General features: G+C 33.7%; 4 protein-coding genes across 6 annotated transcripts; 2 read left to right on the plus strand and 2 right to left on the minus strand.

Annotated features, from left to right (window-relative positions):
- Positions 1 to 342: 342 nt before the first annotated feature.
- LOC110609729 (cyclomaltodextrin glucanotransferase) lies at positions 343 to 6,660 on the minus strand. Of its 2 annotated transcripts, none has more exons than XM_043952464.1 (4): positions 6,189 to 6,660; positions 1,201 to 1,246; positions 964 to 1,124; positions 343 to 872 (listed from the first exon to the last, which is right to left on the minus strand). In XM_043952464.1, the coding sequence occupies exons 1-4, from the start codon at positions 6,522 to 6,524 to the stop codon at positions 600 to 602; spliced, it is 816 nt and encodes a 271-aa protein (XP_043808399.1). In that variant the 5' UTR covers positions 6,525 to 6,660; the 3' UTR covers positions 343 to 599. The 2 variants fall into 2 exon arrangements, with proteins under 2 accessions (XP_043808399.1, XP_021605201.1); XM_021749509.2 differs by lacking the exon at positions 6,189 to 6,660 and adding an exon at positions 1,638 to 2,091.
- Positions 4,906 to 5,598, minus strand: LOC110608490 (pleckstrin homology domain-containing protein 1). Its single transcript, XM_021747732.2, has one exon. It carries the CDS (start codon positions 5,460 to 5,462, stop codon positions 5,031 to 5,033), a length of 432 nt encoding a protein of 143 aa, XP_021603424.1. The 5' UTR covers positions 5,463 to 5,598; the 3' UTR covers positions 4,906 to 5,030.
- Positions 6,661 to 11,979: 5,319 nt separating the features above from the next.
- Positions 11,980 to 15,286, plus strand: LOC110608968. 2 transcript variants are annotated; one of them, XM_021748256.2, is made up of 3 exons: positions 11,980 to 12,140; positions 12,426 to 14,087; positions 14,448 to 15,286. In XM_021748256.2, the coding sequence occupies exons 2-3, from the start codon at positions 12,580 to 12,582 to the stop codon at positions 14,695 to 14,697; spliced, it is 1,758 nt and encodes a 585-aa protein (XP_021603948.1). In that variant the 5' UTR covers positions 11,980 to 12,140; positions 12,426 to 12,579; the 3' UTR covers positions 14,698 to 15,286. The 2 variants fall into 2 exon arrangements, with proteins under 2 accessions (XP_021603948.1, XP_021603949.1); XM_021748257.2 differs by having other exon boundaries at positions 11,995 to 12,347.
- Positions 15,287 to 18,938: 3,652 nt separating this feature from the next.
- On the plus strand, positions 18,939 to 21,297 carry LOC110608791 (transcription factor MYB64). The gene is made up of 4 exons (XM_043953789.1): positions 18,939 to 19,366; positions 19,512 to 19,638; positions 20,410 to 20,925; positions 21,001 to 21,297. The coding sequence occupies exons 1-4, from the start codon at positions 18,939 to 18,941 to the stop codon at positions 21,295 to 21,297; spliced, it is 1,368 nt and encodes a 455-aa protein (XP_043809724.1).
- The last annotated feature ends 555 nt before the right edge of the window (positions 21,298 to 21,852 follow it).

Below are 21,852 nucleotides of genomic sequence, written 5' to 3' on the forward strand. Positions count from 1 at the left end.
TTTTCTTAAAATTTTTTAAATAATTTTCTCGAGGAAAAAAATAAGAGAAAAAAAGTATAATATCTATTTTTATTCTGTTTATTCATTCAACTTTTAAATATTTATTCCAAAAAAGAAAAAGGGAAAATGGAATTATAATATGAATTTTTTGCACAGGTGTTACATGATGAAGTGTGTTAAAAGAGTTGCAGATTATATCTATATATATATATATATTCTGCACACAATTTTCATATAATTTATTTAATTTTACATTTACCTATTCACTTTTTTAGTCATCCGACTCAAGCCTATTTGTTATAAAAAAAAAAAAAATTATAAAATTTGTACTCACAAACTTAATTAGAAGGTAAATGCATTATCAAGAGAAAAAAGGAGCAGCAAAATTCATTAACCAAGAGTCCAGAAACCAAAATAATGAAAAAGCCAAACAAGATCCATAATTACGCAATTCTCCAAAGCTTTAGATCAGCAGAAATATGCAATGAGAGGGCATGGATTCTTGCAACCAAAGAAATAAATGCTAGGAATTAAAAATAGATAAATGTTTTGCTGCTTCAGCTCCAAATGAGGCATCAACAATTATGGATCCCAGTTCCTTAGGAGGCTTCACTGAAGTGACCTGAAAAACTCAGACGATTGCTCATTGGCACAATAAGCATCTCCCTTTGATGAACCTCCTCAATTTGATCGGTGATTTGCTCCTCTGTGATTTTTTGAGCTTCAGGATTTTCCCAGTCTTCTGCAATAACAACAGTGCCTTTGCTTTCCCAGCTCTTGAAAATTCTGTCAGAGCCAGGCTGCCAAATCATATCTCCAGTGCCTTGCTTGAGGATAAATTTGAATTGGATAGTTGATTCAATGGGTACATCCTGATCAGAATTCAATATCTTTATTAAACTTCACATTAGAGATGCCTGCAGATAATTAATGTAGAAATTTCTTTGAAAAATTATCTATTACCAACTCAACACTCCAAATGTGCCCTTCTGACCAATTCATTGGCACAGCATCAGTGGGATTCCACAGACCAAGAATTGGGTCATCGCCCACCAGGAGAAATTCATCACCAAACATGCACTCCTTCTGCAACTGGAATTTTACATGTGCAGTCTTTGATCTTTCTGTGAAGCAGAGAAGACCCAAATGATTGATTATTGGGAAATTCAAGAATGTGGAGTGAAGAATAAAGCTAATTACCCATTTGCGTGTTGCCGGCTACTGCATTTTCCAGGCCTGTTGACACCTATTTTACAGATCAACAAATTGGATTAACGTGTTTATAATTTGAACAAACAATATTAGCTTATTAAGAAAACAAAAGCACTCGTTTAGAGTAATTGCTCAAATCAACAATTTTTTTTTATATTAAAAAAAAAAAAAAGAAAGGGTAAATTTGCAGAGCCTTGATTCATCCATGATCTTGACATATATAAGATTCACTACCAAAAGAAGAAAATAACTAGCAACTATTGATTCATCCATGAATAAATGAGTTTGATCTTGCTTCCCAGTGCCAAAGTTGTTTCACGTTGATTTTCATTACCTGAAACGACGTAGTTTAAGGAAGAACAGGATCCATACGTATTGTCGTTAACGAAGAAGAAACCGGTTTGTGCGATAATGAGAAAGGTTACCTGAGCAGCATCAGATGCCACGTGAGATTTGGCGATGGATCGAAATGAAACCAAGCGATCAAAATGTAGTTTCTTGAAAGCTGGAGATGGTGAAAAGGCCAAGACAGATCGACCCTGTTGAGTTAATGCTGAGAGGGGAGGACTTCTGTTACCATTGCTTGCGAAGATCTTAGTGGAAAAGCTAGTTAAAGCCTCCATTAGAGATTAAGAAAGAGAAAGATATTGGATTTGCTGGAGACTGTTCGTAGCTACAAGAATGAAGAACTTACAAGGTCTGTTGTTACATATATACTAGCTGGGAAAGGAAAAGCCTGAGGCACTGGGTTATTGACACGTAGCAAAATAGGAATTTATTTGTTAATTTGATAATGTCCTCCAACTGAATCGGAGAGTTTTAGGCATCTTACTCGGTTGGATTGGTGCCTGGTCCATAGTTGATTGCATATCTCCAATGCTTTTTTTTTTTTTTTTGAATCAAATATCTCCAATGCTTTTACCGATGCCTCCATTCATGTTTTCACATATTTACTGAAAAAAGAAAAAAATAAAATATATAATTAATTTTCCTTTTTCGTTATTTATTTATTTATTTCATAATTTTAATTCTAAGGACAAATTATTCTGCAGCTTGTGTTCCATTGGTATTGTTGTTACGAACCATAAGTCCATAGTGCATATACACAACCGCACAATATATAACGTGAACAGAGATTCCACAATTACAAATTAAAATATTAACAAGCCGTCGTCCAAGCTTTGTAGACGTGACGAATGACAATTATTATTATTATTTTTTTTTAGGTTGGAGTATTGTTGGACTCAACTTTGCTGTAAATCCTGATACCAATGATGTAAGAGAATTTCGGAAATCTTCACCAACTCTATAGTTCCTTGGGAATTGGGCGATGCTCCCAGTACTCCATCTGATTAAAGGATAATGCCTTTGTGTACAAATTATAGGATAACCCTATCAATTGTCTTAGACTTGTCTTATAACCATCTCAGGGGCACCATCCCCCATGAAGAGGCAACTTGAAGAATCCTGTTGCATTGAATATCTCAGGAAACCACTTTCACGGCGACACTCTTTTCAGCCAGGGTGATTGTGTATGCTTGGAATCCTTGAATTTAGGAGGCAATTCTTTCAATGGAAGCTATACAGAATCTCTCACTTCTTTGAGAAGAATTAAAGACTAAAATTTTTTTCGCAACAAGCTAGGTAGCTGGCCAAATTCCATAATATAGTCAGAATTTCTCACTTCTGGAATCCTTGAACCTGTCTTAACAATTACTTTGGGGGGAAGTACCAAGAAAAGGAGTTTTCAGCAATGCAACAGCAGTTTCATTGGTTGGGAATGAGAAGCATTCCTGGGATGTAGCTGAACTGCATTTGCACTAAGAAATTGAAATATAAGCCTCACCTTCCAACTGCTCGTCATAGCTTCTGGGATACTCGGATCTATTTTTTATTATTCTCTCCGCTGCTCCGTTGGTTTAAAAGAATGAAAAATAAAAGGGACATCTTTGAAACTTTCCTATCAGCAGCTCCTCAAAGCAACTACCATCTCTCCTGCGGCCAATGTGCTTGGAGAATAGAGTTTCGAATTCCTTCAGAGCTCTTATTTATGAATTTATTGCTAATGGTAGTTTGGAGATATGGCTAAACATATTTGCTAGAGAAAATGAAGCATGTAGAGAAGCAAGGGTATTAAGCCTTCTTCAAAGACTTCTTAACAATGCGATTGATGTGGCTTTGGCACTTCAAAATTTCCCAGTGCCACTAATTCATTGTGATAACCAAGCAACTTTCTTCTTCGTTAGCCAGAATTTTTGCCAAAAGCAGATAATAAGATTGTTTACTTGTAAACAATAGTTTTTTTTTTTTTTTTGTTATTTTCTGATTTAAGAATTACAAAACATTCATATCATTAAAAAGTCAATTATAATAAAATATATAATTTAAAAACTTTTATTTTATAAATTATTTTATATGTGATTCCTTTATTTATAATAATATGAATTTTTATTATGGCACAAGTAGACATAAAATATCAGCTTTTCAGTTTTTAAACTTACAGTTTTTAAACTTACTTAGAGAACTCAGTTTTTAAACTTACTTAGAGAACTACTCCCTTCAACAAGCCCATAATGTTTCTCTGAACCAGAAAAGCTCAATTGGCTACGGTGCACCTATGATTTCTTCTTGCGCATCGGTTAACTAACCCAGGCTTTTCTTCTTCTTCTTCTTTTTTCCAAAAAGAAAAATTCATGTTATCGCAGTTTTGAAGTGTTGGACTCATGAATTATGCTCACCAATAATAATTACACATTTAGTAATAAAAATCGATGCGTGATTAAGGAAGTGCAGGTTATGTCATAGGAAGTGAGGCAACCCCTAGTGGATATGTCTACAAGCAAGAGACCTATTGATGACATGTTTAAAAATGATCTAAACCTACATAATTTCACAAAAATGGCATTGCCAGAACACGGAATTGGAATTGGAATCGCAGATCCATTACTTGTACGCAGGGCTAATGAAGAATATGGTTCAACAGGCAACAGAAATCAATTACTCAGCTAGCTCGTACTGCCACACGAAGGACTGGTATTTGTGCAAGTGCAAGGATAGTTTCTAGTTTCTCTTCTAGAAACGTGTTATTTCCCTATTTTAGACCTTTAAGTTGGCTCTCTGAATGAAGCATAAATAGAAATGTCACGAAGACTCTTTTCTTCATTTGATGAAAGTAAGATGAATGAACTGAACCAGAATTTGCAGGAATAAATGATTCAGTTGGAAAATATTTGGAAAGCTAAACTCCCACGTGCTCCAGGACTTCAGTGAACCAATTATACGAAGGTTCATTTCTAAACTTCACCATTCTGCCTAATTTGTCCAAACTCCTACGAGAAAATTCAGGAAAGCAAACATGTTATCTGAAAAACGTAAAATCTAAATTCTACCAAAACCCTACAGGCTTTATCCATCCCTGGGCAAAGACCCTTTTCTTTATAGGCTCGATAGTTCATACGCTAACAAGAAAGGGGAATCTTCCTAATAAACCAATTAAGGTAAATCATTCACCCCATGAACCTTTAATAAACCATATGTTCAATAAAAAAAATGCGTATTCAAATTGAAAGCCAAAAGTAACAAACATGATTTGAGTCCAAGAGGACCAAATCCAGAAGAAGAATAACGCAATTGGGATCAGAGCAATTCTCAACAAGCAACAAAATCGCACAAAAAAGCCCAAAAAGAGACGGATAACCAAACAGCCTCTTCAATTAAGTAAAGGAAATAATTACATACGTAAAATATATATGATAGCAAACACAAGACGAAGAAGCATACTTATTTTATACAAGAAACAGAAGCAAATATCTTCAAAATCACCGCTTGCTATCGTAATCAACGACCTCAGAATCAGTAAGAGACTTGGAGTGCTGCACAATGGACCTCCCAATCGAATTGATCCAGTCCTCCTTCTCCTCTTCAGAATCGGCGATAAAAAACATGGTGTCTTGGCTGGTGGAAAGCTCAAAGGCGCAAGGCTTATTGAGGGCGTCTTCAGCGCCTTTCACGGTCAAGCAGTTGCGGACGGGGATGACACCACGAGGAATTGAGGAGCTGAGTACGCGGTTGTCCTTAAACCAAAGGAGCTTGCCTTGCTTGAGGACGAACCAGCGACGCCGCCAATTCTTGATGTAATCGCCTTGCTTCATGAGCCAACCGGAGCGCTCAGGGTTGGACCAGAATTGAATGTTGCTGTAATCATCAGGATTTGGGTCCTGACCAGTCCAGGCTCGTAAGAGCGACTCCATTTTTGTGCGCGAGGAAAGAATCGGAGAAAGAGACGGGGTGTGGTCACTTGGGGAGGGTTTTCGGTAACACTAACTCGATGGGGGTTTCTCTTGTTTTGATCCTCATTTTTGCTGTTATTTGTTTTCGTTTTTAATGCTGAACGGTGCCGTATTAAGAGCAAAAAGGAAACCACAGCCACTTGACATAAACTGAAATGAGTTGTCCTGTAGATTATGGCACAACTCCAACTTTGAAACAAATAACGATTTAGGCGTCATTCATTGGAGAGAATAATTTATATATAAAAAATGTTTTTCATTAAAAATATTATTTATTAAAATAATTTTTTAATTATTTAATTTTAATTTTAAAAAATAAATGATATTAATAAATTTTTATATAGTTATGTTAATAAAACTTTGAAAGGGCAAAAAATAATAAAATTATAATACACAATTGTAACACATGAATTGTGCCTTTGCTCTGAATTACTTCATATCCTTAGATAATTTAGAAATAATCAAATAAATTATAAAATTGATCTAATAAATTTTTCATGTCTCTATTAAATTATAAATTTTTCGTCACTAGCATATGGAAGTATAATCCAAAATAACTCAAGCACACGCATTGATAAGCAATTTAAATAACGGGAGAGTGAAGAGTAACTGAATTCGTTTAGAGAATCAAAGAAGGTTATGAAGTATAAGCCAAAATTAAGATATTTAAAATGTGAACAATCGAACCTTTTTATTAATCTTGAAGCAGATGGATGGAGCGATGTCGCCGGAATTCTCTGATTTGACGAGCGCGCACCATGTCCTTGTAGCCTGTAGTGAGGCGTTGCGGCCTGCGATTGAAGGCATTACATAGTTGGAAATCTGAACTATGTTTGGATGCAGAGAAAATTTGAGATAGGAGAGGGTTTTGGTGCGCAGTAAGAAACAAATACAAGTAACAAAGTGATCAGAGCGGGAAAATGTTTCCGTATCCTTCCAATCGCCATGTCTATGAAGGTTGACATAAGGCCAAGCCAAGCCCATTTTCAAAGCGTAAGCCTCCATAAATAATTGGGCCACCATTTTAGGCGTTTGGGCGAATTCTCTTACTAACAGAAACCCCTTTCCCTTTCTTTGAGGTTTATAGAAGGAAGCATCAGCCCATTGATCAATAAACTGAGCTGACCATTTAATACAAGTCTTAGGGTTGTTTGTTTTAGGAGCACACAAACAAATTTATTTTATTTTTCCCTAAAATTTCTGATAAAAAAGATAAAACTACAAAATTATAAAGGAAATCTAATATAATTGAAGATAATTTTGATAGCTAATATAAAACTATTAAATTATGAAAAAAATAAAAACAAATATATATTTAATTATTAGGAGTTTTTATGAATATATAACCAATAAGTCTTTATTCAGTGATATTTTAATCACTTTTATGATTATAAATGAAACAAATAAAGGAAAACAAATGGGTAGTTATCTACACATAGTTTTGCTTACAGTTGAGCCATGAACGCTTCCAATTTTGATGTCATCATCACATTCCGAAAGGGGCTGGATGCCAAAATTACAAGTTGATGATTGCTCTTTCTATAATATATAATTTTTTTTCCTCCTAGCGAGTGAGGTGTAACATAACAAGGAAATATGCATGTGCCATAGGCATTGCTAAGAATTACACGTAGCATGCAAAATCACCAAACTTAGGTTGCTGCTAGCTTTGCAAATTTTGGCAATGATGAGGCATCGATTAAGTTTAGTCCTTAAGCTAACAAAATCAACATTGATCAGCAGTCACCTTTGTCCATATATAAGAAAAACAAAATACCATTTGTATGACTTCTCATGCTGCCGTATATTGTCTAATTCTAGAGCATTATCGTCTCATCGAACTTCGAAGAGGCAGCTAGCAACTTTAAGGCAGGATGAAGATTCAATCTCATCTAACCATCATATTTTCGTAAATAGAGAAAAATATAAGGTATTTTTTCTCTTTTCCTTTTTTTTTAATGTTGTTGTACACTTACAATTAGGTGTTATAAAATTCGATATACAAGTCCAGTTCAATAATTTAATTTGGATTAAATTAAATTTTAATTTGATCAAAATGTTTTATTAAATTGAATCGTGTTATTTATCGATTTTTAATTTAATTGATTAAATTAATTAATTGATAAAAAAATAATTTAATTAGTAAATAATAATTATAATTAATTACAATTAACGAATAGTAAATATGCGTTATATGGACTTAAAATGGAAGGTGGTTTGCAAATTGGAAAATGAATATCCGGAGGGGAGCGCACAGCATTCCAACAGTCGGCAAGAGCGACCCGTTTCCATGCGGAAAAGGACAATCTATCCGTCCAGCCATCCACTTAGATATTTTGATTACCTTATCAAAATATCCTAAATATTTGTAGCTGCCCATCTGCTCACAACCACTCACTCCTTCAACTTTCCAATCCTCCTTTCTCAACATGTCAAAACCTCCCAATCCCTCTTAAGTTTAAATCCCCATTAACTATGTTAAAATGTACAACACAATTAAAGACATTTAATTAATAATAATAATAATAATATCATGAGAAAGGTTTTTAAAGAAAATTGGATTGTGGGAATGAAAATGAGAATTGTTGAGAGGAAGAAATGGAACTACAGAAGGGGTTTTTGATTGGGTGGGTGGGAAAGGGAAGAGGGGAGAGAAGAGATTGGAAGATAAGGAGATTGGCATGGCATGGCATGGCATTTGCGTCTATAATTTTCCCTCTGTCTGGTATTTGATGAGGCGGGCCCCACATATGCATGTGTCTGCGGAACAAATACTCCATCCTCTCGACGTTTTCCTTCCCTTGGCTACTTTCCCTCACTGCCAAACAAGTTCACTACTCCAACTCCAAAAAATATAAAGATAATAACTCCACGCTTATAATAATGAAAAGTTTTTTTTAAATAATCATTATTTTTTTTATTATACCCAAATAAGATTCATCTATTTAACTTGGTTGAAATCTTAAACTTGTGTAGTTAATAATTTTACTCTAGCTTAATTAAAATTCCAAGTTCAGAAGATTCAAAGTCAATGAAATTAGCTAGGACAATAAAGTTGAAGAAGATACACAGTTGTAATTGATGGATTCATTTCTTATCATTCACTTATATTGATAATGTCTAAAGATATTTTCTTTTACCTGATTAATTTCATTGAAAAAAAAATTAAATAAATTTTAATAAAATCATTCATAATTTTATTCTTTTTAAAAATAAAAAATTTATAAATTTAAAAAAAATAAATTTTTACATTTCAAATAAAAATTTATAATAAAAAAAATTAATTAAATTCTCGATTAAAAATTAAAATTTTTTAAACTCCAAATCTGATGGGCAGTGTCTTTTTCAACCCAAAATGCTTTAAGTGTCCATGAAGTTTTGTTTCGTTATCTTCAATGTAATTTCAAACATATTATTGGGTGTTTGTAAAAATGGTGTCCAATCAACGCTTAATCAGTTGGGCCTTTTCTCTTTGCAAAGTCTTGTTTGTCTTCATCTATTTATCTTGGCACTTTTAAGTGCGCTATACTATTCCATGTATAATCTCACATCATGAGATGATTTTATCACGTGATTGGTCTCATAACCTATGCTTTTCTCCTTGTCAATAATCACCACAGAAGAAGAAAAAATCTGGAAAATCTTATTAGAAGCGGTGCTAATTACAGACAATTGCAGTTGTAACATAAGTTTTTTAACACATATTACAATTTTTTATATGTATATTCTTTACAAATTCAGAATATATGCGGTAATAATTCAGAATATGAAGCCAAAATTCAGATAAATTAAGTAAGAAGAAGTAGTCAAAATAGATGACTCCTCTTAGATGAGCCAAAACAGGTGATGGTATGCCAATCCACCCTCCCCCACATGCTGTAATTTGTAAACTTTATAACTGAGCTAATTCAATACAACCACACATTGCCATATCTCTCAATTTTCAATAAAATTGTCTGCTTCAATCACCAATAATTTCATCGTCCCAATGAAATTAGATACTCGATCTTACAACCTGCAGTGGAATTTTAGACATGTATATATATGCACAGAATTTAAAGATTATATGGAAACTAAAATAAAATTGATATAGATTAAATTATAGTTTTGCTCTACTTGATTTGTCTATTAAAGTGAAACCAAAATTAAAGTTGTCCTTTAAAAAATCTAACTTCAATTCGGGTCATACCAAGGCTGTGTTTGAAGCAGAAGCCGTGGTGGGAGCCAGCTAGCTGCATCTTGATGGCCGATAATGATTGTCTAATTGTGGGGTACAGTGTCAACGGACCACGGCCATTAGCAAGTTGGGGAAACTTTGCTTCACCATCTTGTCTGCCACTACGCGCTACACCTACTATCTTCTCTGATTTATTATCTATGATTGGATGCCATTACACTAACCCCTCTCTCCTAATTGATGTTTACTTTTATTATCAATTTATTTATTCCATTTACCTTACAATAATAGTATCTATATTAAAAAATAAAAAGTAATTAAAATTATTAATAATAAGATATTGTTGATGGAAATGACAAGGAAGTTGACAGCAAACAGCTAATACATTATGATAAAAAGAAAAAAGAAAATGAATGGTGACCGTTAAAAGTATTCCGATGAGAAATATAAAAATATAAAAATATAGTAGTCTCGTGGATGTATTTGTATTTTGATGTCACTGTCAACAGAAGCTTATTTTCTCCCGACGTGAACTTTGCGGGAGCAGCAACTTGCACTGCAGCTTTCTTTTTCGCCCTTCTGGCCTTTTATTTTGGACCGTCAATGCCTCACCTGTTAACCCTTTAGCTAGATATTTATTTATTTGTCATTTTTCAACATTTCTTTATTTAACTGCAAAAAGAAAATGATAAAGACAATTGCTGATTAGTATTATTAATTAAATAATTAAATTTATGTATAAAATAAGAGGTCAAGGGTAGGGTCGTACTTCTGTTTAATTAATGAACTGATGCATAAAGTATTCGATTAAACAATGATGAACTCTTATGACAACCGCTAATTAATTTGCCTCTTTCCTTTTCATACTCATTTGCACGTGATTATATAATCTTATTTATCAACTATGCTTTGTTTCTCAACAAATTTCAAAAAGTTATTATTCTTTTGTAAACTATAAAATAACAGAGTTAATATCCATTAAAAATTTTAAAAAATATTTAAATTTTGGATCGAAAATTTATTTATACCTTCTATCAAAGCCAATAGTATTTGCCTATAGTAGTTTACCCTACTATAAATTTGTTATTTTTTAATCATTTCTCTTATTTAAATGATAATTTAAAATATAATAAGTGGATTTTATTTATTTTTTATAATAAAAAGTGAAAATTATTTATTTATATTTTTAAAATTTATTAATTTATAATAAACCAACTACAAATAAATATTTTTCTTATTCTAAATAGATCCATAACTTCGATCTCTGACTATACCCATTTAAAAGTATAATAAAAAAATATCGTCCAAATTCATTGTATCTAATTTACTCGCCAAGTGAAGACTATTTCACAATGGCAAAATTTCTACCATCACTTTATAAAATTTTCCAACTTTTTCTTAAAAAGAAATTATATATTATGGCATTTCTTTTTTTTTCCTCGAAACTTAAAATACTTTTTTTAAAAAATATCTTTGGAATTTAATAGAATAAGATATCCAATTAATTTTAAAACATTATATAATATTACATTCATTAAAAAAAAAATCTCCCCTTCGGATAATCTACCATTTCTATTATCTTTCATCCCCAAATGAAAATATAATAAATTACGTAATATAAAAAGAATAAGCATTCACGACTCTTGAGGTACGATGGACCTATGCGTTGTGAAGTTGCATAGATGATGATGGGATAAGAGTTTACGGCTGGCCATAGACAGCGAGTTAAAAGTAATCTAGGGATTTCAATTTTATTTTAGGTTTAATTTTAATATTTGACATTCTATTTTAATTTTTTTATATTATATTTTTCATTATTATTTTTTATTCATTTATGTGAGTATAATTATTTATAAGGAGATTTTACAAAATTATGATAGACACTTCCATAAAACCCAAAGGGGCGAAAAATGACACGTGACGCGAAAGGGATGCGAAGAGTGATAACCGTTCAGACAGCCAATAGAAGGAGAGGTGGCGGTCGACGTGGACACGTGGCGGTTTAAAAAGCCAGATCAGATCGAGATGTCCGTGAAACCAGCCGAGTAGGACTCCAAAGTCCAAGGTCTAAGTTACGATTTCCTCCCACTTTACATGTGGGTAATTGCAATTGACCCGCACCTTCCTATGATAAATAAATAAAAATAAAATAAATATCTTGGTCACCGGTTACCTAAATTCCCAGTAACAGTTCTGCACTAATACGGTCGTTATTTTATTTATTTCTATTATTTCTAACGCTCTTTTCTACCGGCTGTTTTTTATTATTATTTTCTTTTTTTAGAAAAAGCAGCTGCGAGAGTGCTATTGAGCGTGTGTGTATATAATACATGAGAGTGGAGTTTGCTTTCTTCTAATAAAGTGAAGTTGCGATTCGTACTTCGCTTTACAGCTTCTCCCAGGAATCCTTCGCCGGAATTTGATTCGAGAATAAAAAATCCGAGGAGCTTAAAAAAATCGAGGTCGGTCATGTATATTGAACTTCTCCTTTCTTGGATCTCTCTCACTTCCATTCTCGTCGTTTTACGTGCCGTTTATTTTGGTTTTGGATTTCGTTTTTCCGATCCGATTTTCATGGGAAGTAATGATTGGTCATGAAAATTAGAAATCTATTAGCTACTCTTTTGCAATGCAAAGCCTCAGATTCTGATTTGCTCCCTGGGAAAATAGTAAGAGATTTGGATGACATTTGATTTGAAATTGTTGTTCGTTGTTTGACATGTTTGATTGCCTTCCTTGTTTTTCAGGTTGTAGAAGAAGTTTCTGAGGAGAGAAAAAATACAGACGAAAAAGTAAAGCAAAGACTTAGATCTGTTGATTTTCGGGGATTTGGATTCCATCGTTTAGCTTTTTAAGCTTTTCTCTAAAGTGATCAAGTTTACCTTTCTTTTTCCCGAGAAAATGGGAGTGAAAGTAGCTACGACCTGTTTCCAGTGGTCGCAGCCAATTATTCCTCATTCTCCTTCTTCTTCTCAAACCCTAGCCTCTGCAATCTCATCTCCTTCTTCAAAAAGACGGTGCCGTTCTGATGTAACTGGAGCTGCAACGCTCATGTGCCGTTACGTACACAGACTAGACAGGTTCGCTCTGCTTGGCACTTCATCAACAAAACTCCACAGATCACGGTCTTGTGAGCATCCGGAATCGAGGGCTCGCACTATAACAAGAGCTTGCAGTGCAGGCTTAGATGCCTTCTCCGACGAAGAGTTTTCCAAGAAAATCCAAGAGCTGGCACTCAGATTCCAGCTCTCAGATGACGATGGTGATGGCGATTATAACAGTAGTGAAGTAGATTTGGGATCAGAGAGAGTCTCTGATTCTAGAGATATTCACGGCATGAGTAGCGCGGAGAGTTACAACAGTATCACCCAAGAATCTTCAAGTTTGCAGAATCAGAGACAGTTTCCTCTGGATTCTGTGGAACCTCCTTGGCCAGAAATTGGACAAGTGGAACCGGATTGGTCTGGAAGTGATGATACTCTTCCAGCCAATATCGAACGGAAGGCGAACAGCGTTGACCTCCCTCTTTCACTTAGAATGATAAAGAGAAAGATGCAATGGCAAGAGGGATTCAGGGAAGCAGGGGAATCTGCTTATTGCTCAGTGAAAAAGGCGTTTTCTTCTATGGTATTTATAATTCGAGAGCTACATAGCTATTCCTTGCAAATGAGAGAGCTTCTGTTCACTGAAGATTTGCAAGGGATTATCGTTCGAGTTCAGAAAGAAATGCATGCTTCCTTCGTTTGGTTATTTCAGCAAGTGTTTTCCCACACACCAACCCTGATGGTTTATGTGATGATTCTGCTAGCTAACTTCACCGTATATTCTATGGGCAGCAACGCCGCCATTGCAGCCTCGCCACCACCTGCGTCTTATGCAGCCACCACAGGAAGTGTTTCAGTTGTGGAAATTCAAGACCAAAAGAATCAGAAATTTGATTCTTCCTCGTTAAAGACGTTTTCAATATCTTCGACAAGTGGCAAATCAACTTCGATTGGAGGTAACAGTGGCGGTGGTGGTAAGGTCCGTCCGGTTGCCAGTGGAACTGACGGGGACGGACTGTCCGATGAGTCGGACGAATTAAAAACATTTGTCCCTGATGGTGCTTCGCAATTGACCTCTCTCGGGACTACAGGGGAAGCAGAGTCGGTATCACGGCAAGGAACAATAGAAGAGGAAGATGTATGGAAGTCGACTGTAGACGAAGCTTCAAAAATGCAAGTCCTTGATCATGAGACCATGCAGAGATTCGTTTCACCTATCAAAACAAATGTTGAGCCGGATGATTATTCAGATTATTTTAGAACAGATCTTCTGTATCAAACGGGATTGGCCCAAGACCCTAATAGTCCTCTCCTGCTTGCCAATTATGCTCAATTCCTCTACCTCGTCGCCCATGATTACGACAGGTATAAATCTCCATCAATTTTTTTATATTAAGTTTTACACGTCTCTCTCTAATTTCTTTGCACTGTAAGCGAACACTCCCTTCTTCCCCAATTCTTTTGTAGCACATGTAAAAATTAGGTTGATATTTTAGCAAGTTGAGGACTTTTTTGTTTGAAGTAGAGTATATCCCAGTTTATTCGCAGTGCTCAAAGAGTACAAGTCGTTATGAAAATCGTCATTTTGCAAATATGTTTTGGGGTGGTTTACTTGAATCCACGATAGGGAATGTGTGGTGTGGTTTGGGCGTGACCACGCGCTTTTCACATCTTAAGATCTTCTCCCACTTGATGTTGTTGACAAGTCTTTATTTGTGTAAACAGAGCTGAAGATTACTTCAAGAGGGCAGTAGGAGTTGAGCCAGCTGACGCGGAGGCGTACAGCAAGTATGCATGTTTTTTATGGAGAGTGAGAAATGACTTATGGGCAGCTGAGGAAACCTTCTTGGAAGCCATTAACGCTGACCCTACCAACTCATACCATGCTGCTAATTATGCCCATTTTCTATGGAACACTGGCGCCGAGGACACTTGTTTCCCACTTGGCTCCCAAGATAACGCCCAAGAACTCTAATTCTCTGGGGAAAAATAAAAAACTAGAGAAAAGAAAACTTGAAGGAAGAGATAAAGATGAATCCTATCACCGCCTTATCCATCTCTTTGGTGCCCGCCTCTTGACCGAGAAAACTAGTTGGTGAAATGAGAAAAAAACAAATGGAAATGAACGAAAGTATGAATCTGTTGTTCTTTATTTTTTTAAAAAGGAAAGAAAATTTTAATTATTGCTGGAAGGGGTGAAGGGATATCCGGAAGTGTGGAATGTGCATCTCATCTCACGAGGAGTCGGTGTTTGGAAGGTGGGTGCACGTGACCGAGAATAGGATAAAATTTAGGTAGAAGCAAATGAAGAAGCGGCGAGGCTTGGCTCGTCTTCTGCTCTCGCAGATCCCAATTGCCGGATTTTACAGAGTTTCAATAATATATTTTTTTTTCCTCTTTTGTTTTTCGACACAATCACATGGCAAAGTGTAATTTTATAGCCAAATTGTTAATACATTTTCCCTTTTTAATTACGCTGTAATAATGTCATATGAGAATCAACATAAACATTGTCATACAATGTAATGATTTCCAAGGGTATGATTGCAAGAAATTTTCATTCATCACATGTTTTAATTCTTATAATGATTTATTTTGTAAAAACAAATGACAAAATAGGTTTACCGGTCTGATTAAAATTAATATAAAGTAATTTTTTAAATTATTTTTTAATCGGTCCAAAATAATTAAACTGCTCAAACTATTTCTTTTTCTTTTCCTAATCGGTGTGGGCTGGGAATCACACAGTATATATTTTATTATTTAAAAGATATAATTTTCTCATTTATTTTCTTTCTTAATATTTGAGAAAATTACTTTTTATTTCTTTTTAGTTTTCCTCTTTACTTCATTCAATATCAAAATGAAGAATATATGTTAAGTATTGATTACCTTAATTTATAGTTGTAATTATCAGATCAAATTAATATATGGACAGAAACACCAACATTCAGTTTATATTACTTTACAAGATTATAGTTTACCATCCCACGAAAGAACTTATATATGTTAACATTTGAAGTACTCTTAACAAATTTATGGATAATTTTTATTTAAAGTGAGTCTTACATAAATTAAAATTTTATATAAAATTCACTATCACTTACACAAAATCATTTAAACCGAATTTAGATAAACATTTTCTCAAACTTATAAAACATAAAATTTTTATTGATTATTAAAAAAAAAATTATCCACCTAGAAAAGATGTATGGTAGGACCTTTCTAACTTGACTAGTGAGAATATCATAAATCTCAAATACTAGGTAAGTAGAACATTTTAGCATTCTCTTAAATTTATCACCTTGATCATTTAGCATTTATTTTATGCTCTTTATTATCTTCTTCCCTGAGTATTTATTCACAGAAAATTCTTTTTAACTTATCATCAAATAAATATGCCAATGGAAAAAATCAACTAGTCCTCTAAATTCCTTTTACCTTGTAGTTCATATCCAATTGGATGTACTGATATTCTTTCGGGTCAAATTGATACACGTGGCATATTGTTGGATCCCAACATTATCAAATATTTAACTAAAAACATTTTATAATCGTAATTTCTTGAAATGCATAATTTTATTCTTATATTGTATATTTAGAGGATAAATAATGAACGGCGGAACAATAAAATTCCCATCGCTGTGGCTGGGCTCAAATACGGGATAAAAGTCGAAATCATACGCTTTTCCACGATGGGGAGCTCAAGCTTTTGTTCTTGCTCAAAACTGACAGCACCAGATTATGTTCTGCACTGTGTGGTCTCTATTTTATTTCAATTATATATATTATAATATTTTAAATTTAGTTAATAATTCAATTTTAATAAATTTATAAAATTAATTAAAAACAAACGCTAACCGAGTATACCACATATACAATATTATTTATATTGTTTATAAAAAAATATAATGCGAAAAAGACTACCATTAGCTGTTTGTAATTAAAAGAATTTAAAAAAGATATATAAATTTATTTATATTTAAAGTACATCACCATCTGCAAGCTTTATGCGAAAAGCGTTATATATAAGTACAGATGCATGAAATGAGCACATGCAAATGTTGAGAAAATATGAAAAGGTAGAGTACTTGGACTTGGGGATTTAGGAAGAAGCAAAGGACCCCATTTTCATGCACACGTCAATTGTTAAATAACAGTCATTGAAGCAAGACATTAAATCAAACACATGGGGTGCAGTACATCCCTTGGGTCCTTGGCATTGAAATTGAATCAGGCCAAACCTCAAATTGACAGTGTTTTCTGTGTGAACCTGTGGTGGTATGCATATTAAGCCACTCCCATGTCCTCTCCTCCCAACTCCATTGGTGTTTCAAGAAGGTCACTTACAAGGAGAGCCCACATGATCTTACCACATATATATATGTTTGTGCAGGTAACAAAAAGATTTCCCTGACATCAAACAGTTCTAAACCTTTATTTTGGGCATAAAATGAATTCAAATAAATAATTATTAAAAAAATTGAATTAATTTAGTCATTAAAATAAAATAATTATTAAAAAAATCAATTGAATTGAAATTATCGTATTTTAAATGGAGGGAAAAGGACTTTGCCATTATATTTACAATCTGGTCCTTCCTGTTTCACTTAAAGGGCTTTTCTTGAGTCGGGTCACAGAGCTTCATATGAGATGGCCCACTGTTTATACCTATTTATTATTGCAGTCTACTCATTTTAGTTCATTTCATTAATTTTCTTAATTACTTTGAAATTTGAAATCCAAAAGTCGTAAATAAGATTTTTAATGCTATTAAATTAAATGCATTAATATATATTTTCAGTTATTCAACTGAAAAGTTTAATGGACTAAACTATATAATAGGATAGTTTATATTTATTTAATTCCAAATTTCAGGATTTCACTAACACTATGGATACAAAATTTAAACAGAAATTAATTTACTCACTCAAACTAAAAAATATAAATATCTAATTACTAATCCAATCGAGTGAGTAGAGTGCATTTGTTTTTTAATCGCTTGATAAATACATAGGTTATTTAAATTTATTTTGATTTTGCTCGGTCTAAATTAATTTATTAAATAGACTCGTTAATAATTTTAAACGGCTAGTTAATAGAATTCTTTTGACTTATATAATCCGCAAGAAATAATTTTTAATTAATTATTATATACAATTAATGCTAAATTGAATAGGATTGGTAAGTAGGAGTCGGATAATAGGTTAAAAATTAAAGTGGTTATTATTTGGAATCCGATCCATTTCGGTTGCTATCATAAGTTATTTCACTGAGTTGACGAGTTGAGAAAATATCCATTTTCTCAATTTTGTCACAGTTTTTAACAAAATGAAATCCTAATTAATTGAAAAGTGGAATTGCGACGAAATAAACTTAATTGAGTAATATAAGGTAATTTAACTGATTAGCTAAATGCAGCAATTCTTTATTAGAAAAAAAAAAAGGAATTATTAGATCAAACTGAGTCATTTTTCCATTTTTCTGTTTGGTAAAAATAAAATTAATATAAAATAATTGAATTAAATTTTTATAAAACTTTTTTTATTTTAAATAAGGGTAAAAAAAGATAAAACTAAAAATTAAACGTGTCAGCGATTAGGGTTGGACCCAAAATTGTCTTAAGCATTTGATTGTAAGAATTTATATATCAGCATCTAGCTTTAATTTCTCTCCAAAATTTTATCACCCAAATAAATTAGCATTTAATTCCCAAAACTCATATTTTTCTTACAAATGATGCCATGCCATAGGTAGTAATTGACTAAACTGTCCTTTTCAACATGTATAGAATATGACAATTTTATCCATTCTAGGAACTGTCCAAAACATTATTCATGGGTCTTAGAGATAATTTTCCATTTTTTTTTCTATTAATTTAGAATTTATTATTGAGAATAATGATTATTAATTAATTTCGTATGTTTTATAACGAATCCACTAATCTCTCTACCTCTCTTTTTCTACTTTAGTCTGTGAGAGGAAGCTCAGGAGTTACACTCGCCTCTCATTCTCCACCGTCAGATTAACCACATGATCTACGGCTATTACGCCAGATGGATTATTACAAGGCTTACTGCATCTATAAGCTCTTATGTTCAGCTTATATTGAGCTGTTTTCTTACAAGATCAAGTGAAAAACCCTTACAACTATCCCATAAATCAAGCTCATTTCATAGCCCAGAATTCCTCTCTCATTACTCTCAAGCTCCTTTCATGGAAGGAGGAGGAGGAGGAGGTGCTGGTGGTTTTGGCCTTCGAAATTTACCAAACAATCCCTCCATATATCTACCATTTCCACCATTAACAGCGGTGGACAGGTTCTTATGGGGTCGAGGCCAATTCTCACAGCAACAGAATCAAAGTAATATTAAGAACAACGAAACACTTGTTTCTACAAATGGGTTGTATGATCTCTCTGCATCGAATGGTGCAATTGCTGGTTTTCCATGGCCATGTTTCCAAGAGAGAGACTTCGTTGAAGGAGATAGTCTCATCAATTGGACATGCGAGATAAACCCTAGAGCTTGTTTGGAAGGAGAAGTGAATGTTTCAGGAAGGATTTGTAAAGGTCAGGCAAAGAAAGCCAAGAAAATCCCTTGTCCAAGTTTGATCAAAGGGCAGTGGACAGAAGAAGAAGACAGGTGATATGCAAACGATATTTAATTAGACTTCTCCTTTTAACCTATTTTTGAGTTGAGGTTTTGTTTCTTGTTTCTTTTTCATACTGGTTCTTTGGTTAAAGTTAGCACTGAAGCATGTTAGGGTCGTCTTTTTGATGTCATGAAGGAAACTGATTAAGCTGGTGAAGCAATTTGGGGTAAGAAAATGGGCACAAATAGCTGAAAAGTTGGCTGGTAGGGCTGGAAAGCAGTGTCGCGAGAGATGGCACAATCATTTGCGCCCTGATATCAAGGTTCCTTCTTTCCCTTTCATTTTCTTTAGGGTTTGCTATTTTACTGATCTCACATCTTTTGTTCATGTTGCAATTTCCATAAATTAAGTTAGATATATGTCTGCTTTATTTTTTCAGGGATTTTTTTATATGAAATCTGTTTGATGGATATCCAAGAACGAAGGATCTTGGCTTATACTTTCGGATTCTTTGATTTTAATATCAAGTAGTTTGATAAGATTAAGAAAAATCTAAAATTAACCTTATATATATTCATATTTTTCTTGTATAATTTAGGGTCAAGGTAATACTTTAGATTGTTTTGAACTAATAAGTTCCTTTTTCTTCTCCCCCTTATATTTCCTTTTAAATTCTTTTTTCTTTCCATTTCCATTTACATATGGCAGAAAAAAAGGACCTAGCTAGGGCTTTTAGTTTCACATCACATGCAAATAGGTTAATTTCCATTCGTTCCAAATCTTCTCTTTTTTTTTTTTTTTCTTTCTGAAATGTATTTTAACTCGACCATTGCAATGCAAAATGCACGATTTGTTCAGCAGGACCCAGCTGTTATATATTCTTCTTCATCGACTGTCTTTTTCATGTGATTTTGTAATTTTTCCTTGCAAAGCATCATCTTGACATAAAAGTTGATGACTTTTCTCTCTCCATGAATAAGTTCCCATTGGCTTTTCAATAAAAACCATTTATGTTAATTGTTTGTAATCTTTTGCCTTGTTATTAATCATACATGTGCTTTTTTTTTTCTTCTTGATGGGTTTTCTTTTATAGAAAGAAAGCTGGAGCGAAGAAGAGGAGAGGATTTTGGTTGAAGCACATTCCAAGGTTGGGAACCGATGGGCAGAAATCGCAAAACTCATTCCTGGAAGAACTGAGAATGCTATAAAGAATCATTGGAATGCTACGAAAAGAAGGCAAAATTCAAGGAGAAAGAACAAGCATACAGAAAATAAAATTGCAAAACCTCAATCTTCAATACTTCAAGACTACATTAAAAGCAAGAACCTCAAAAATCCTTGCCCTACTTCTATAGGTACCCCTTCCCATAGCACAAACACAAACATAAACACACCTTCAAGCTCCTCCACATCAGATGATCCTTCAAGCCAATTCAACTACTTTCTCCCTGAATTATCTGAACCCAATGTGGATGACTCTCCACCACTGATCACTCAAACATATGATGATGAACTTCTCTTACAAAATTTCTTCAATGACAATTTTATGGAGTCATCCCCAGAAAAACCTGCAACCAAGAATCCAATGGAAATGGAAACCAGCAGCAATGTTGATAATCAGCTCAAGAATCCATCATTGGTCTTGGACTCTCTTGGTTTATATCAAAACAATGGTGATCAACAGCTAGCTGATACAAGTGATCAATATGACTTGTTTTCTTCTACTTTGATGTCTCCAATTATGTGCCCAAGTGGTCTCCAAGCGGAAGAAAGACCTACTAGCTACCTGTATTCAGATCTCTATCTCTCTTACCTTCTAAATGGAGCAACCGCAATTTCGCCTTCTATTGATTATGGAGATAACAATAGCATGAACATGGAGTTGGGGATAGATCAAACTCGTTCAAATGGAAAGAAAGAGATGGATTTGATAGAGATGATTTCTTCTTCTCATTTCTTTCAAGGTAGCAACAGTACATAGTTTGTGATTCAAGGAGCTTCTGCGAGTTTAACTAATTGTCATCCTTAACAAACATCCTGTTTCTTCTAATATATTAGGTTAAAATTTTAAGGTATTTTTGTTGGTTGTAGTTCAAGTTGTGGGCATTAATTAATGAGTGAGTGAGGGTGGGCATGTGAGATACAATAGAAACTGTTAAAGAATGGGTGAAGTTTGTTATGGTTGAGTATTATAATGGTGTGTGGACAAGTGGTAGCTGTTTCTGTTCTATCGTCGATGGACGCAATCATTTTCATCACTTCTCTTTCTGTTTCTGTTTCGTCTTTTTCTTTCACTTTTTCTAAACTGTTTCTGAAATTCTTTGACTCTAGCTTTTGTTAGTAATGGACATTTATGGAAAGAGCTTTCATTAATGCAGGGAGGTGCCTCCATATCACGAAAAAAAAACCCTAAATTCCATTCGTTTTTACTATTATTTTATTTCTTCTGATTTCATGTTGGGACTATATATATGCTGTGGTGATTTGAATCTATTCGACCTTAATTAAATGAAAACTACTTGAATTTAAGATTGAG

Source organism: Manihot esculenta, chromosome 2 (assembly GCF_001659605.2).
Source record: "Manihot esculenta cultivar AM560-2 chromosome 2, M.esculenta_v8, whole genome shotgun sequence".
NCBI classification, from domain to species: domain Eukaryota; kingdom Viridiplantae; phylum Streptophyta; class Magnoliopsida; order Malpighiales; family Euphorbiaceae; genus Manihot; species Manihot esculenta.

Excerpts from the sequence above, each read along its gene's own strand:
- LOC110608490 (XM_021747732.2), bottom strand. The coding sequence starts at position 5,462 with ATGGAGTCGCTCTTACGAGCCTGGACTGGTCAGGACCCAAATCCTGAT.
- LOC110608791 (XM_043953789.1), top strand. The coding sequence starts at position 18,939 with ATGGAAGGAGGAGGAGGAGGAGGTGCTGGTGGTTTTGGCCTTCGAAAT. Across the intron at positions 19,367-19,511 it reads TGGACAGAAGAAGAAGACAG|GAAACTGATTAAGCTGGTGA; the intron begins GTGATATGCAAA and ends GATGTCATGAAG. Across the intron at positions 19,639-20,409 it reads ATTTGCGCCCTGATATCAAG|AAAGAAAGCTGGAGCGAAGA; the intron begins GTTCCTTCTTTC and ends TTTCTTTTATAG.
- LOC110608968 (XM_021748256.2), top strand. The coding sequence starts at position 12,580 with ATGGGAGTGAAAGTAGCTACGACCTGTTTCCAGTGGTCGCAGCCAATT. Across the intron at positions 14,088-14,447 it reads GTCGCCCATGATTACGACAG|AGCTGAAGATTACTTCAAGA; the intron begins GTATAAATCTCC and ends TTGTGTAAACAG.
- LOC110609729 (XM_043952464.1), bottom strand. The coding sequence starts at position 6,524 with ATGGTGGCCCAATTATTTATGGAGGCTTACGCTTTGAAAATGGGCTTG. Across the intron at positions 1,247-6,188 it reads GCTTCAAGATTAATAAAAAG|GTGTCAACAGGCCTGGAAAA; the intron begins GTTCGATTGTTC and ends TCTGTAAAATAG. Across the intron at positions 873-963 it reads ACATTTGGAGTGTTGAGTTG|GATGTACCCATTGAATCAAC; the intron begins GTAATAGATAAT and ends AATTCTGATCAG.